The 17,223-nt window shown below is 36.2% G+C and overlaps 1 protein-coding gene across 2 annotated transcripts; it reads right to left on the bottom strand.

Annotated features, from left to right (window-relative positions):
- Positions 1-1,597: 1,597 nt before the first annotated feature.
- Positions 1,598-17,220, bottom strand: TRIP13 (thyroid hormone receptor interactor 13). 2 transcript variants are annotated; one of them, XM_035568850.2, is made up of 14 exons: positions 16,858-17,220; positions 16,642-16,744; positions 14,736-14,901; positions 13,824-13,953; positions 11,945-12,000; positions 9,140-9,230; positions 7,405-7,477; positions 6,491-6,554; positions 6,132-6,218; positions 5,242-5,348; positions 4,011-4,164; positions 3,712-3,824; positions 2,411-2,480; positions 1,598-1,866 (listed from the first exon to the last, which is right to left on the bottom strand). In XM_035568850.2, exons 2-14 carry the CDS (start codon positions 16,731-16,733, stop codon positions 1,771-1,773), a joined length of 1,299 nt encoding a protein of 432 aa, XP_035424743.1. In that variant the 5' UTR covers positions 16,734-16,744; positions 16,858-17,220; the 3' UTR covers positions 1,598-1,770. The 2 variants fall into 2 exon arrangements, with proteins under 2 accessions (XP_035424743.1, XP_035424742.1); XM_035568849.2 differs by having other exon boundaries at positions 17,000-17,148.
- Between the last annotated feature and the right edge of the window lie 3 nt (positions 17,221-17,223).

The raw sequence follows: 17,223 nt of genomic DNA, 5'->3' as shown, positions 1-17,223 counted from the left end.
CTGAAGTCTGTCAAAGACAGGAAAGGTCAGAAGATTAGCAGCGAGGAAGACTTCTGGCCTTCAACAAAAAACCCCCAGAGTATGCTGGAGGACCACCCAAGGACTCCAGTATGCATGCGAATAGGGGTGAGAACCTATGTTAATGATCCTTCAGAGACCTGATGAATATGCAAGAGACTTACGGGAAATTTGTCCTACTAATATAAGCACACTGCCAGTAACCCTTGGTGTGTGTGTTAAGCATAACGATTCCCCTCTCCCACCCCCGGCACCCTAATAAAGAATACCTGCTTCAGTTATTGAGTTTTCACTGCGTCACCATAATATCCCTTTCTCTAAGGCTAAGTCTAAAGATGTAAGTTGTTACAATGCATTAAAATTACCATTTTAAAGAGGATATTTTCACTGCAGCCAACTCTTGCTCATTTTGACTTTTGAGAGTTTCAGTCAGCATTTAGATGACTGCTTTAAAACTTAAGGATTCATGCTTGCCATGTAGTGTCTTAAAGAATTAGAAGCAGTCTATATATATAGGATCATAGAATCATAATCATTAAGGTTGGGAAAGACCTACAAGATCATGTGGTCCAGCCTTCCCCCTAGCACCAATATCACCACTAAAGTGATACCAAGTCAGAAGAACATATGGATCTTGAGGCAGTGAAAACAGCTCATGACCAAATCTTTCATCTCATGAAAGTATACTGTAACATTGACTTTAAAAGAAGTAAGGAAACATAGCATCATTAGAATATTTCTAATACTAATGATTAGGAGGTGTGCATTAACTGCATAGCATCTACTTAAAGCTCACTATTTTATCTTTGTTTAAGGAAAATTCAACTGCTAATCTGGAAACTCCCTTCCATTTCATTCTTTCAACTGGCTGAAGATGAAATGCTTGTAAAAGAAAATGAAGAATTGTCAGTTTTGTAATCAGTATTATATAGAATATGTAATTACTACATAAAAGTTGTCTCTGGCCCTTTAGAGACTGGATACATGTTTTTTGTTTTTCTTTTTTTCCACTACAAAATATTTACCACCCCACAGACAATTTGTAACTTTGATGTCATATCTACATTAAAAAAAACAAACCAAGTAAACAAAAAAGAACCTTCATTCATTTTGAAGAAACTTTGTTGCACATTTTAGTTGCCTTTCAGCGAGTGATGGCCTATTTGCAGCAACACAAAGAAGCAGTATTGTAAAAATCCAGTTAAATGATCTCTTGAGCTTAAACTTTTGAAGCTGGTGTAAATAATATAAATTAAACTTGATATATTAAGTTTCAGGGTAAAAACATGTCAGTATAAAAGGGCTGGGCTATCAAGTGAGCACTTCAGGTCTTTTCTAGTTTCATTATTATTTCAGTAGTAATTATCAGTGCATTAGTGCACACATCAAAGACTGAATTTCTATTGCTTTTAAAATTTGAAAGAAACTGGAAATAAAAGAACTGATGCATGCACAGAAAGTTAAGAAATGAGGAACGGAAGTCTGCTCACTTTTAATAACCGCAAGTAATGTAAAAACTCTTCCTGAAAGTCAGCTTCCAATTGTCTCACTGCATTTGAAATAAAGCTTTTGCAAAGTGTGCTGTAAAAATTGTTTATTAATGAATGTTTTGAAAAAACTAGATTAGGCATTCCAGGTTTTTTAAGGTGTTGACAATCTGTTTTACATATGCGTAACAACTGCACAGTTTCTTTGCAAGAAGTATATACTTTTCATAGGTAATAATGCAGAAAAGTATAAAACACTAAACTATCACACAGAGTCTGCAAGTTTCCTTCTTTCTTCGAATTGCTTGTCTACTACAAGCGAAAGAGCCTGAAGAAATGTTTTCATTGTAACACTGGGAGACTGGAGAACAAAAAAAAAAAAAAAAAAAACATTGTTAGACCCACCACAGCAATAGGCATGCATAAAAATTTACATACAAAGCACAGTATTTGAAAGGGAACTATTTGACTTCCATGTTACAAAATGCTCAAAATTCTAAAAATAAAAAACTGAAGTTTTATTTTAAACCAGCTAGCATTCTACAGTCAAAGTCAAGCTATGCAAAGTCCTGAGTCAATCAATATTACTGTGGATTTACTTCAAATGTTTGAACAAATATGCATTATTTATGAAGTGACAGGGTTTTATTTCAGCAACAAAGCCTCAGAGAAGAAATATTAGTGTTCTATCACAACATATCAGTTGTGAAATCAGTCTTCTTTGATCTCCTTTTAAATTATGGGCTGCACAGACTGTTTCATTCTAGAACTTGGTAGAAAGAGTGTCCTTTAGATTAGCAAAATATTTTAGGACCAATCTTTTACTTCAGGCTAGTGTCCAAATGTCTTCCCACCTGTCTCCAAATCAAACCCAAAACAAGATATACAGAGTAGAATAGACTTACTTGAATATAAAGTGCATGTGCTAGGAAAGGAAGCTTTCTCAGGACCCGGCCACTAAGACCTTCACTTCTTCTATAATAAAACAGACACAAGCACTGCTTAAATGCTACATATCTACTCTTAAAAGATGAAATTTCCTTTATTTGTGCTTGCCCCATAAGTTCCTCTAAATAAACTCAAATCAAAATACCTAGTATTAAGGAGCTCAATTGCAGCTTTTTTAGCAGAAGCTGGACGTGAACAGACAAATGTGTGGGAGGCCACATGGTACAAAGAAGCAAACAAGGATAGAGAAATATCCGTTATTTGCCTGCCTAAAGCTTACATCATGCTTTTCCCATCACTGTGATGTATCTCATGAATTTGGGGGGGAATGTCTACACTGAAAGCGTATAGTATAGATATAACCTTCCATACACACTTGGAAGGACTTGATAAATTTATTTTGAAGGCTGGACCTCACTGCTAACGCAGTCCATTGATTCCCACCATTTACATACACGTTCTACTTCACCTACTTGATATATGTCTCAGTCTCCTCCTAGCACCCCTCTGTGTATGTAGAACCCAATTTAAGTAGAAATTACACATACTTCAGGAATGGAAAGGGGAAGAACAACAACAATAAAACACTTTTTTGACTTGAATGTTATTTTACTTTGTTCATAGAGACCAGCACTTTGGAAAAAAATATTGCTCGATATTGTGAATATAGTTTTATTGTTTCAAGAATTGCTATGCTGTAGAGAAAACATTTGCTTTACTAGCATACTCAGATAACTGCTACTCTGATAACTGCAACACTCTCCACTTACACTTCATTCCCTTTTTTTTCTGACCACTTAAATCTTGCTACCTAGTAGCAAGGTATTACCTTGCAAGGTATTCAGAGACACTTTCTTGGCAGGAAATAAGGCCAAGGCTATTTCCAATAAACTGCATTACAATTCACAATATCCACCAAAACCTCAGGCATCTCATTAATTCAGGCAGCAATTTAAAGAACTTTAAAGGGCAGAGCAGAAACCAGAAACAGCACTAAGTCAAGCCAGGTTTGATGCCAAAAAAATGTTTGCCAATCCTGATTGCTTCCACTTACTGTCTGCTGGAAGTTGTTTTTTTTTGGTTTTTTTTTTTGTTTGTTTGTTTTTTTACTAATCCCAACAATATTAAAAAACTAAACAAAAAAAAAAACACAACTGAGACATTTCAGAAATCTAGCTATTATCTAATTCAATTATTTTGAGACATAATTCCACAACTCCTTTATATATACATCAAGTAGAATTTAAAAAAATATTACCTTGAGATTTCTTTTAGTACAAGGCTTAACCTCGACACATTATTTTCTACGAAGCCAATCATCTCTAACTCTCTGAGCGTCAAGAGCTGCTGTCTAGGGTATATTATTTGACACTAGAAAAAAAAAAATTACACACTGTTGTATGAAGCCTTAAAAATACATTCATAATTAAATTCTACAGTAAGAGTGGAAATACAGAGAAGGAATCATTTTTTGTGCTTTTGTTATTTAGGAAGGTTGATGAAAATATTAACTTTATTAAAATATGATGTTTTACAGTTCTGCTTTCAAAATATTACCTTCATCAGCTCTTCCAAGCAAGAAAGATATATTCTGAATATTGCTGCAGTGGATGGAGGGCCAATATATTGCTTTATGTCAGCCCTGTCTACAAAGGCCATGTCAATTTTCTCCGTAATATTTGAAGTAGTCAGGATAACTACATTGGGATACCTTCAAGATAAAAGCAGATTTTTAGGTCACATGCTCAAGAATTATCTCCTCTTGGCACTGGCAAATTGATGCCATCCTTCTTACAACTCAAGCCATCTCATGCAATAAGCAGTCTTATCACTTTTGTCAGCTAGCAATTACATTAAATGATACAATCCTCTCAAGTCAGTTATCACCAATCTATTTCAATGCATTGTCTCTTTCTTTCAGCTATTTCTCAAGCATCCATAGTTTTTAACCTTATTTTAGAAGTGATATAACTATTAGTGATAGAACTATTTATTATGAAAAGTCTACCAGTATAGTTTCTGCCATGAATAGGTTTACAAAACAAAGGCTTGTAAATTTGAATCTTTTATCTATATGTTCTCAATTTCAATTCAGTAGAAAGTATTTAGTTTAACTGCTAATGTGATACATTCTACTGTGTATGACGTTAGAATGAGCTTCAACTGAGGTACCAACTCACTCTAACAAATACTGAAACAAAAATTTTAATCACAGTTATATTTAGATGAAGCCTGTGAACTGTATGGCTGAATAAGCCACTTGCTTTTCATTAGCATCAAGACAGGGCCAAAAATACCAGGGCACCTTTCTTTCTCCAAACAGAGCCAAATATGCCCAAGAAGTGAGGGAAGTGGCAAGAAAAAAAACAAGAGATGTGCTGCACTAAATCCAGCACGTGAAGTGGACCAAGTACCATTAGTGATTGATTCTAAGCCAAATGTTGTACACATCTGCTTGAGACTAACATCTAGGAGCTGTTACTGATGAATGCATTCTTCATTGATCTTATTCTTATCCCTCCGAAGCAGTTACTATGACCATCTGTGCTATATCTCTCACCAGCTTTAATGGAATTATATTATCTGTAGATTATCAAATCCACATTTGTTCACCTATTCACATGCAAAATATTCTACTGGATTACTCTAATTACTTTTCATAATTAGCACCATTAATCAATAATAGTTCATTAACCAATTAGGATTAGTATTCTAACTGGGAATTAAGATTTAGCAGGAATCATGAAGTTGCCAGTTACCTTTCGCTGTTGTAATAACGTAAGTTTACCTTTTAATCTGATCTATTTGTGTCAGTACAGCATTCACCACACGAATAGCATCTGAAGGCTCTGTGCCTGCCTTGAAGGCACTGCGAGCTGCTGTGAGGCTTTCCACCTACAAATCCAAAACAAACAAAAAAACCACCCACACAAAACATTGCATATCTGGAATGCTGGCAAATAATACAATACATCTCCAGGTTCTTGAGAATAGTATCTGAAATTTCACCTTCAAAATCTTTTGTTAAGTACGAATTTAGGGAGAGAGAGAAAAGAATGTCAAGGAAGCAAAATGTAATAACTGAAATCCCTGTTCAGACAGCAAGGTCTGTTTTCAGTAAATTAAGTAAATGAAAAATTACTGTTTTCAGTAATTTAATTTCTGGGAAATAAAAAGAACAAAACAAATAAATCAAATTTAAAACAAGCTTCCCCATAGGAACTCCAATATAAGAAAGCTAATAAAGTACTTATGTATTAACTTGCTTACGTGTACAAGACCGTGCAGAGAAATGAGACAATTAACTGAAATCAAATTAATTCTTTTTAGAACTTTACAACTCTAGTAAGAGCACTGTTAATACAAATCCAGGCTATTTAGAAGCTTAAAACAATATTCAATTTATAAAGACACAGCAGCAAGGTAAATGGCACCAAAAAAGGTTTTGCTTAATTTTCAACTGGAATTTGTCTGTTAAATCACATTGTGTCCTTCCCAAATCTCTCAAATCTGCCAGTTGAGATTAAAATTTACTCCTCTGCGCAAAATTATGTAACTTACTAAAAAGAAAAAAAGGCTAAATATGATTTTATTACACTTTGAGTATTATCACACTTTCCTACCCATAATTTACTTTCTGCTAAGTTTTAATGTACATCAATACTATTAGAATCATACCTCATCGATCAGTACAAATACAAGAGCATCTTTGTCATCAATTAACTCTTGAATCTTCTGGAACATCTTGGTTACGAGCTTGCCACTCTAGAAAGAGAGCATATACGTATGTTTAACTAATCCCATACCGTATCACTTTCCAAGTCTTTCCAAGTTTAAGAATGGAAAACTCTGTAGGCTTTTTATTATTGTTCTTTTAACTAAGACACTACCATAGCTTCTATTTAAGTGTTTTCAAACACATTAAGTATCCTGAATAACTTCTGGTGCAAAAACTTATTTTATGAACCAAACTGAACAGATTACAGTGTAGTTTATAATAAAACAGAGTCTATTTAATAAGCTACATCAATACCTACCTCAGAAAACCATTTAGAGAAAAGGCTATGGCTGTTTATCTCAATTAACTGTCCATACTTATACCTAAATTAGGAAGGGAAAAAGAAGCATCAATTCTGTTGCATTGTAAATAAAAGTCAGTGATATCAGTAACTCCCATAAGTCTCACTCTCTCCATTTCAAGCCTGGAATTTTATGAATTAGTACTTTAAACTACTTAGTTCTAAAAACATAACACCCGTTTTGTTTTTAATTATAACTTCCAGAAACATGTCACACTAGAATTTTTCACATTAAATTGCTATCAGGATTCCTTCATTAGAACAGTTTTGGTTGCTATTTCCACATAGTTTAGGAAACTGCTTCCATGTTAATGGCATCATTCTTGTAAGATTTTGTTTAGTATAGCAAGTAAGAACATGTATAAAAGCATGAAGCTTATTTACCATGTGAAGCTTTTTTATTTAGCTATTCGTTGCAAAGAAGTTTACGGTTAACTCCTCTACTTGTCTGATATATAGATTGACCTCTGCTGACTGTGGCATTCAGACAATTCAAGTATGAAACAAACTGGCACCAAAATCACTACCTACTAAAAACAAGTTTTATTAATCATGAAGATTCAAATAGCAGGCATAATAACCTGTGATCCTTTATTCTTCACAAATGTACAATACGAGCACAAAGAAATGACAATACTGCCACTTGAATTTGTTTTTTGTAACTTGGCTCAAATAATTAGACATTTTAAAAGGATTTATAACACCATAGCTAGTCTCTTTTTTATATCAGATTAATTTTACTGCCAGGCTAGAGCTACGAACCTTAGCGCTTGGCAGCAGTTACTTGAAATCAAGTATTAAACATCTTTGGGCTATTAAAAAAGAACATTTAAAAACAATAAATTAAAGTGAAGAAGTTCCAAAAAGATCACCTGTACGACAATCGTATTGTCAGCTTCTGAGCCAATGCTTTACAGAGAGAGGTTTTACCAGTTCCAGGAGGGCCTGAATTCAAATCAAATTCATACAATATATTACACGGAATCTGCAACAGATAGTTAATGACACCTAACATCTTTTTAATTACTGTATTTCATTACGACACTAATTGTAGAATTACAGCAGACAGGATTGGGAACATCAGGGTCTTTTGAGAAGTTTGCTTACTCACTACAATTTTAGAGCTGTGCTCTGTTGTCAGCTTTTAATTTTTACATTGTAAATTATGATTATGTATAACGTATGTATAACATGCTATGTATATGATATGTATAACAGCTTGTACACAGACACCATAGAATTAAAATAACCAAATTCTACAAGAGAAAAGTGTTTCACCCTAGCAAGGCTTATGCTTATTATCATTCTCAAAAAATTTGTGCTTTGCTTAAACTTTTACCTTCCTATAACATACCCTTCTAACATGCAAAAACAGAAATCCATTATGCCCAGTTTGATCAGCTGTTCACTTTACCAGAATCTACACACTGGGGTAGCCCAGAGCATCTTAGGAAGTGTGCTACAGGACAAACCTTTTGGATATAGCTTGAGGCCCTATAAAAGAGCCACACAGATTTTCTCCAAACAGGCAAACATATTTAAACAGAACATGAATGTATGGAGATTGATTTGTGAATGCTGAACAAATGGATGACAGCAACCAGCTGACAGTACTTCCATTCAAAGTCAGTACCACCATTATACCATAAATGTTGTATTTTGCACTACAAGAGTTTTAGATTTCCCAGTATTAACTTCATTGTGATCACAATAAAGAGCTCATTACCAAAATTAAATATATCTATTATAGATATATTGTCAACAGTCTAAAATAAATAGCTTTCCAAACAAAGACATCCTGCAGCTTCTAAACTGATAAATAACCAAGGAAGAAAATCTTGATTTTAAATAGTTCATTGAACTAGATGCATTAAATATTATAACTTAAGTGGAATCATAACAAATACACTCAAACAAATACACTCATAACAAACATTTCCACTATGACCTTTAGTTTTTTTGAATACCATTCTGGATGACAAAATTGCAATTAATCAATAACATGCTGCAATTTGCAACAATATGAATTCAGTTGATGTCCATCTCATTTATGGTATAACTTCCACGGTAAAATAGGAGTGATTGAACACTACAACTTAAATGAAATAGTGCTAACGAAATAAGTGAGGGTACTGCCTTTACACTGGACAACAGAATATACTGTTAGTAATAGCACACTTGGATCAATTTTGCAGTTTCCTCAAAAGTATTTGTAAGAAAGCCATAATTAATGAATTTTAATACTGCGGAAGAACTGTAACTAAACTGGTTCCTAATGTGCTCAGTAGCTACAACATTTTTCGCACTTTATACAAAAGCAGTAATATCACTTAAAAATGAAAATTAAAAACATGAACTATAAAATTTATAACGTATCAACAATAAAGTTCCTGCAAAACCTAGTAAATGTGAATACTGATTTGATTATGACATTACTTTTCATCTAAATTTGTACTGCATTATAATGCTTCCAAAAGCACAGCTGCTATAACACAAGAACACGTATATAATTTTGCTAAACATAAGAAGCGCTATACAAGTTCTTCAAAAGGAAAGTATAAACAGGTGGCCAATGAATCAACTTGTTTTAAGACAGATAATTCTTACCATGCAGCAGAACAACTCTGTTCCATGATATCAGGTTGCTGTCAACATTTCTGTCAGAAAACAGTAATGTTGTTGTCACATAATCAAGTAACTAATTGAAGACCGGGGTTGGGGGGGGGGAAAAAGACACAAATTAGAGATGTATCAGCAAATACAATTACAAATGGACAGTCTCCTAGTTATCTCTATCATGTACTCAAACAAAAACAAAACAAAAACAACAACAACAAAAATCATTGGGTTTAAGTCTCTCAGACCAAGTCCCAGTTTCCTTCTGCAAAGGTTCGAAATTCATTTCCTCCCTGCCCTCAGGAAAAAGAATAGCATTTACGGAGCACAAATAGAGTCTAGACCTTTTACATGAATAAATTAAATGCTTTTATGGAAGTTAAATTATTTTCATTGTCTACTCTCCCACTTCTAGTGTGTGCTTAATTCACGAGCTGCCCAAGCACAGAGGGTCAGAGGATCAGACTCTGGTTTCTGTTTAACTTTTATTACAAGTAACACATCTGTTTAGTCTGCTGTAGTCTACCCATCAAACAGAGCATTTACTGTCACATTTAGTTACTTTCTACTGAAGCATTTGTATCAGCTGCTGTAAGCAATGTGTAGATTGGTTTGTAGGTTCCAAAAAAGCAAAGTTGCATGTACCTTCCTTGAATGCTTATTTCTAAATACAAAATTACTTCATTATCTAGAGTAAGCCAGTAGAGAACTCTTTCCATGAAATGAATATGAACCTGAGGTGTGAATGTATACTGATTATTACCTCTAACAGCTGATATCATTTTATTTTCTATTATCATTACCTGTATTGTGCTCCATTTAACATAAATAAGACAATAAACAGTATTCCTGAAATAACCCATACCACAGAATGGAGCAATTAAGGAGCAGAAACAAAACAAAACAAACAACACAACAAAAAACACCCTGAACTTCACTCAGCATATTTGCCAATAGCATCACTCTGTCAACGTAATATTTTAAAACTTAACAGGAACCATTTCAGAGTCTGCAAAGTCCAACCATAACCAGCCAGTTCCATAGTTTAAGTGACCATTCATCACAGCAACTTTTACAGAAGTTAACTAGTTCCAGTTTTAGTCATTAAAAGCTAGCACTTCCCCTCTACCAACATACACTTACAGTCAGTGTTCTACTCACAGGTATTTATTACATCAATAAGTCTATGTAGTCTTGTCATTTCACAGATGATTTGGAAAGCAGTTCCATAAATCAGACAAACGCTGATACGTTAATTGATGTTTACCTTACAAATGAACAAGTACTAGAATGTTTTGCTTTGTTACAGAGTTTATGATTATAAACCTTTAAGTGAAAATACTGTATCTATGGTGTTATAAACAAGCTAGTAAATTAGTTACGTGTGTCCAAAAACTTGACATAGAAGCATTTTTTTCTTTTAAATAGGCATAATAAACAACTTATGAAATGCTGTCATAAGAGCAACTGAATCACTTGTGACTTTTACTCACATCACAATTATTTAATTTCAGGTTACAGTTCTACAACCTCTTGGAGTTACCATCACAACCTCTAATGAAAGCACAGAATCTTCAAGCTAGAAAATGAACCCATGGAACAGTTTTGTTTCTTCTGGATCCCTTACCAGCACTCGAATGGGAGTGCACTCGTTCTAGTCAAATCATTCAATGTGCATCTGTATGAACAGTAACGTTGCAGATCTATATTACCACTAAACCAATCGTCTCGCTGCTGCCAGAAGCACACAGACCAACTCCCATTTTCCTCCACCTAGCTGCACCTACTAGTTTTGTTGCATGACCACTGGCTGAAGTCACACTGAACCAATTCCTGGGACAATACCAGGTGGCAATCAGCCCATCACACAATAAGTTGGACGTTTTGTGATTGTGTTTCCTCAATTAGTTAACTGCAAGGGTAACAAGAATGCCAGTAGAAGGGAAGCACTGAGAATACAGCTGAGAGAAACACTGTTCTCTTTTAGTGACAGCAAGCCACCAAATTTCCTTATCATTAAAAAACTCACACGTATTACACAACATATCTCTTAGGACCTTCACAAAACAGAACTGATTTCAAAGAACGCTGCATACATTTTTCTAGGCCTCTTTGGAGTTAATTTTTCCACCCATTTTCTTCTCCCCTTCTAGGAAAGCATATGATTAATCAGCCTTTTAAAAAGGTGCAGTGTTATAATCAAGTGAATTTCTACTCCATTGCAGAGAACATCAATTACTTTCTTCAAGGCAGGCTGCTGAACATGTCTAAAGCAAAAGTGAAATTATTCTAAGAATTTGTAAGTAGCTACCAAAACAACACCTCCAGAGGTTAAACTTCTGATTTTACCTGTTTTGTTTTGTTTTAAATAAGCTAACATATCTGAAGAAATTAATTCTAATTTGTGGAATGGCCTTCACTGAAGCTTTTAACATGGAAACTGAGATTTTTTTTTGCAAAGCAGACTTCACAGTCATACCTACTCATACACCTCTTGAGATACGATGTTTAGTCTCAAAACATCAGCTCCATCTTCTTTTGTTAAGCATACATCAGAAAAGCATGGAAGTACCAACAATTACACAGAAATTTTGACAACAATGTAAAGCTTTGCAAAATGGCTAACACTATACTACCCTTCATAAAGTAGAATTGTAAAAAGCAGACATAAGAATTCTTTCTCAAGTTTGTTATTTCCAAATAACTTTTCCAAAGGATGCAGCAACTTCATACAGGCTACACTTCAACTCTTACTTCTCCTCAAGCAATTTTAATTGTTATTAATTTTCAACTTACGTGTGATTTTACTTCAGTGTCATATATAAGACTTTCCCAAAGGCCATGGAATTCAGCTGTGGAAGCAATACATTACACACCTGTTTAAGGTAAATCAATCCGAGAACTCGTAATCTATCATTGCAGTGCAAAGCAGTTTTCAAATTATTCTCAACTAAAATTAAGGATCAAGAACAGAGCTATGAGAACAATGAAAGTATATGGAAAAAAATACATGTATGATTTTTCTCAAAAAGCAAACTCTACTTTTTAACAGACAAATTGAGTAGTTTTACAGCTTGTAGTTCCTTGAATAATTGTGAGCAGAAATTAATCTTCTTCAACCTTCTATCAGTTTTCTATAAAACCTTAACAAGAAAGAAAAAAAATCAGTATTTAATTTTGTCTATTCAAATATTTTTTCCATCCTGAACTGGAGAGGTAGCTGGCTATACTTTCCAAAGGTAAAGAGCTGCAAAAAGTTGGGCTGGGAGAAGGTTCTACTCCCAAAGTTATGCTCAGCTATTTATTTATTTATTTTACATGAGCATGTAAAGGAAGAAAATAAAGAAGCATGTAGTTGAATAATGCATAAAAAATTAAAGTCGTGATTTTGGGGTATCAATCATTTCTAGCAGTTAGCTTCTACCTTACAGCAGAAGAAAGCAAAAAAAGACCGTGATGAATTATAAACCACAATAATATGAGAATTATGTCAAAGTACCAGACAGAATTCTTCCCAAAGAGAAATGTTCTGAATACTTTGGCTATCCGCAACATAAAAGGAGCAAGAAATGTCACAGAATCACTCCTCAAACTCAAGCTCACAGTTGTACTTCTCTTTCCAAATACAGAAGGCAACTTCCCCAAGCATTAGGCAACACTAAAAGGCAGGCCATGCTTTGTTGCAGAGGAAGGCCTTATTCTTCTTTCCAGAAAACACTTTGAGGACTCTAGATCTCTTCAGCTTGTTTGTTCCTATCTAGGGGAAAAGCATACTTCATACACGTGAAGTAAGCTTCACATTTCTCTCTCTAGAAAAATTACTTTCTTTAGGGACAGAGAAAAGTAATCTGCAAGTTTACTGAAAACATGATATAGTCGCTGACAATAGCATCAACAGTATTAGGATGACTACATATCTAAACAAAAACTTGCTGTGATTTTCATTGCAATAGGTTGATAGTATGTAACTTTATGAACAGTTGTATTAAGTTCTCAAAAGAAATTCAGGATAGTATTATTTCGTTTAAAAGCTCAGGTTTTTTCCCCAGACTACCTGGTTTTCAATACAGGCGTCTAGAAAGCACACTAAAATTACTTCAAACATCAATTTTCACAGGGAAAAAAAGAAAAAAAAGAAAAGCAACAGATGAAAGAATCAGACACCTACAAAGAATTGAGTTCAAAGTCACTTCCATTCCTGTGCCTGTTCTGTTGCGTTTCCAGGTAAGGCTTTTGTACAGACACTGAAGTCTGAAAATTTAAGAGCATCACTGTCTTGGAGGCTGGAAGCCTGTAGTGGGCTCTGGAAAGCCAATATTTAAAGTTATGAGTTTCTTGCAGGTATACAAATAAAAGTTTGGAATGCTGCCTGTAGGGTTAAAGATTTGCATGCTTGTGATTTTGACTATATGTTTTCAGGATTTATTTCACAAGATCAGTGACTTCCAACCACAAATACTGCAGAATTGACATTTTGTGGAACCACCTGTAGCTCAGTCAAAACCATAAAAAAGAAAGGCCATATATATTGGCTCCACCCACAAAGGAAAAAGTTATTACAGTTGATACACATAATACCTTTAAATGGTAGCCCTATAAACACTTTTAGCCTTTCCAAGATTTTCTTTCACTATAATTTCTCTGGACCTTCCAGAATTTTCAGATGGGTGGGTACCTGCAGGTAGCACCCAGTGGTTAGCTGCAACGATATCCTCATTATCTTCTTCCAGGTTTTCAGAGCTTGGCCCTTCTTCATTCAGATGAAAAATGTGAATGGAAAGACTGCTTTTGCTCAAGTCAATAGGCTAGAATAGATATAAAAAGACTTTTAATAAATCATATTACTGTGTTTAGCTGCGTTCATACTGTGTTCAACATAAGGACATGGACTTGTTCGAGAAAGTCCAGGGGATGATGAGGGCTGGAGCACCTCTGCTATGAAGACAGGCTGAAGATGTTGGATTTATTCAGCCTGGAGAAAAGAAGGCTCCAGGGAGACCTTATAATGGCCTTCCAGTACCTAAGAGTGTCTTATAGGAAAGCTGGAGAGGGATTCTTTATCAGGGGGTGTAGTGTTAGGACAAGGAGTAACAGCTTTAAACTAAGAAGAAATTCTTTACTCAGAGGGTGGTGAGGCACTGAAACAGGTTGCCCAGAGAAGCTGTGGATATTTCATCCTGGGAAGTATTAAAGGTCAGGCTGGATAGGTCTTTGAGAAGCCTGGTCTAGAAGAAGGTGTCCCTGCCCATGGCAGGAGGGTTGGAACCAGATGGTCGTTAAGGGCCGCTTCCGACCCAAACCATTCTATGATTCCACGATTCTATGATATTTCTCACTTCAAAGTGAATTAGAACATAAAGTTACAGTACTCAGCTGGCATTCAGCTTTGAAGCCTACTGTTTCTTCCTACTATGGGGTGTAAGCCCAAAAACATAGCTACTTTTTCCCATTTATACCGGTTGGTCTAGTAAAAGATACTCTTCCTACAGACCTTGCTTATGGAATATGACCTTGCTTAGACTATCACAAGTCTACCTACTATTTCACATACCTATTAACAAGGCTGTACATTCTTGATTGTAAATACCTGTCTTTCTTTTAGTTGCAGCTCTGTATCCACAATTGACACAGACTGCACATTGCTGTTAAGGAAACCATCATCAAACTCTGTCCACTTGTAATCACCGAACACGATGTTATGTCTGTTCAACAGTTTTAGGACACTCATCCTGATATCTTCTTTCTTTGCCGTGCTAATAAGAAAGAAACAGCGTTATTTATGGCACTGACATTTATAAGGCAACTAATATCAGAATGGTTTATTTAATAAACTAAGCCTACACAGAAAACAGCCTCCATTTAAAAACAAACAAACAAACAAACACCCACCACTATAACAGAAACAAATTATCAAATTCAGTTTGTTTGCACAAGCAATGAGTTTGATACTTTTGCATTAAAAGGCACAGGCAAGGGAAGAGTACTTGATCTGCTTGCAATCATATCAAGGGACCTGGAATGACAAAACTAAAAGCTTTCAAGAACAGAAATCAGTTATGCTGACTGTGTATCATCAGGAATAATAGTGAAACTCATAGCCAAGCTACTAGACTGAGCTTAGTTAGCTTGGAAACTCAGTTATGCTTTCACTCCTAAGGACAACTGATACCTCTGGGTGCTATATGAAGAACTCCAGTAAAACTAAGGGAAAAGGCATAGCATTTTAAAATTCCAGAAAGATGTTAACTTAAGTTTGCAACTTCAATGCAGTATCTTGTCTTTTCAAGCCTGATGATAGTGGATATTTTACACCTTGACCTTTACAAGACCTTCAACATACTCACCCATAGTATCTTGATAGCCAAATTAGTAAGATAAGGAGTGGATGAATGGATAACAAGGTGGTTGGACTGTCCTGCTCGGAACAATTAGTAGTCCAAGTGAAGCTGCAAGTAAGTATGTGAGGCAGGAAGGGGGTGAGGGAATTAGGACCAACACTGTTTTCACATCTTCGATAACACCCTGGACAACAGGATAGAGTGCAGCTGAAACAACTTTATGGGTGACACCAGAGCAGGAAGGACTATCAATATGCAAGAGACCAAGGCTGCCATTCAGATAGAGACTTCTGCAGGCTGATGTAATGGTTTGGCACGAACCTCTTGAAGTTCAACAAAAGTAAATGTGAAATTCTGCCTCCGTACCTATCACCCAGACAGCAGTACAGAACAGAGGCCAAGTAGATGAAAAGCAGCTTTGCACAAAAAGACGTGTAGGCACTAGGGGGCAACAAGTTGGTAGTGAGTCAGTGGTATACACCTGCCACAAAGAAGGCCAACCTTATTTTAAAAGGTTGTGCTACCAAGAGTACAGACTAAATATTAAGGGAAGAGATTCTTTCCTTCTCATTGGCTGTCTGTGAGACCGCATCTAGATACAGTGTCTAGTTTTGGGCTCTACTTGTAAAAGAGATATATATACTGGAGCAAGTCCAAATGATGGCCACCAACACAACTGTAAGACTTGATCACACGATACACAGAGAAAAGCTGGGAGAAATGGGTTTGTTCAACCTCCAGCTCTCAGCTGTGGGGAAACTCATGGTTGTGTAAAGAGAACACAAAGCAAGACTCTTGCAGGTGCACAGCACAATGACAAAAGGCAACAGACACAAGCTGTGGCAAGCAAAGTTCTAATCAGACAAGAAAATGTTCTTCCCAGCATGAGGACAGTGGGTCAAACACTGGATCAGATGTCAAGAGAGACTGTGTAATCTCAAAACATAATTAACCAAGTCCCTGTATAATCTGATCTAATTGGCCCTGCCTTCAGCAGTAAGCTGGAAAGAGACAATTTCCAGAGATCCTTTCCAACATAGTTCATTCCATTTCAGTGTTTCCTTTACTGTTTTTATGTGCACATGCTTTTTCCACTACTATGATTCAAACTTAAAATTCACTATAGGTTGCGAGAGACTAAAGGGCAAGAGAGACCTGACTGAATTCTGATGAACTTCCACATGTATTTGAACGTTATTGCACATGTTTGGCGGCTCTTGTTTCAAATCTGCAGCAGTTTCGTCCATCCTTCTCACTCCTAAGCAACAAGAACAAGAAGCAGACTTTTAGCGACCATTATACGACCAGCGGCACCAACAGCCCTTCCTCGCACGGGAACACTGTGCCCCAACCATGTGTCCCCCAGCTCACCGCGGTGACCAGCACCTCCCTTCCGTCTTTCGGCAGATGCCGGCACCGGCCAGGGGACATAAGGCACGTCGCGAGCGCAGGCTTGCGCGCGAACGGCCTCCTCCTCCCTTGGCTAGCGTTACAAGCGGGGAAAGGAAATCACCTCACGTCAGGCGGGGCCCCGAAAACGGTGCGCTGCAGGCAGGGAATACGAGTTCGCAAGAGGAGCAGGAGGACTAAGCAGCTTCTCTAGCCCCTCCGCGAGCAGACCGCTGTGAGGGCTGCACTTCTTCCACACAAAGAGCAGCGTACTCAAAAAAGAAGAAAACCCGACACGCCAGGTCACCGCTACCGCCTTTTTCCAAATCGGCGGGCTAGTGAGAGGAG

Source organism: Cygnus atratus, chromosome 2 (assembly GCF_013377495.2).
Source record: "Cygnus atratus isolate AKBS03 ecotype Queensland, Australia chromosome 2, CAtr_DNAZoo_HiC_assembly, whole genome shotgun sequence".
In the NCBI taxonomy this organism is placed as follows: domain Eukaryota; kingdom Metazoa; phylum Chordata; class Aves; order Anseriformes; family Anatidae; genus Cygnus; species Cygnus atratus.
The sequence above is the reverse complement of the archived record's forward strand: the minus strand, read 5'-3'. Positions and strand labels throughout refer to the sequence as shown.

Excerpts from the sequence above, each read along its gene's own strand:
- TRIP13 (XM_035568850.2), bottom strand. The coding sequence starts at position 16,733 with ATGGACGAAACTGCTGCAGATTTGAAACAAGAGCCGCCAAACATGTGC. Across the intron at positions 14,902-16,641 it reads GTTCATCAGAATTCAGTCAG|CACGGCAAAGAAAGAAGATA; the intron begins GTCTCTCTTGCC and ends CTTTCTTATTAG. Across the intron at positions 7,478-9,139 it reads CAGAGTTGTTCTGCTGCATG|GCCCTCCTGGAACTGGTAAA; the intron begins GTAAGAATTATC and ends ATTTGAATTCAG.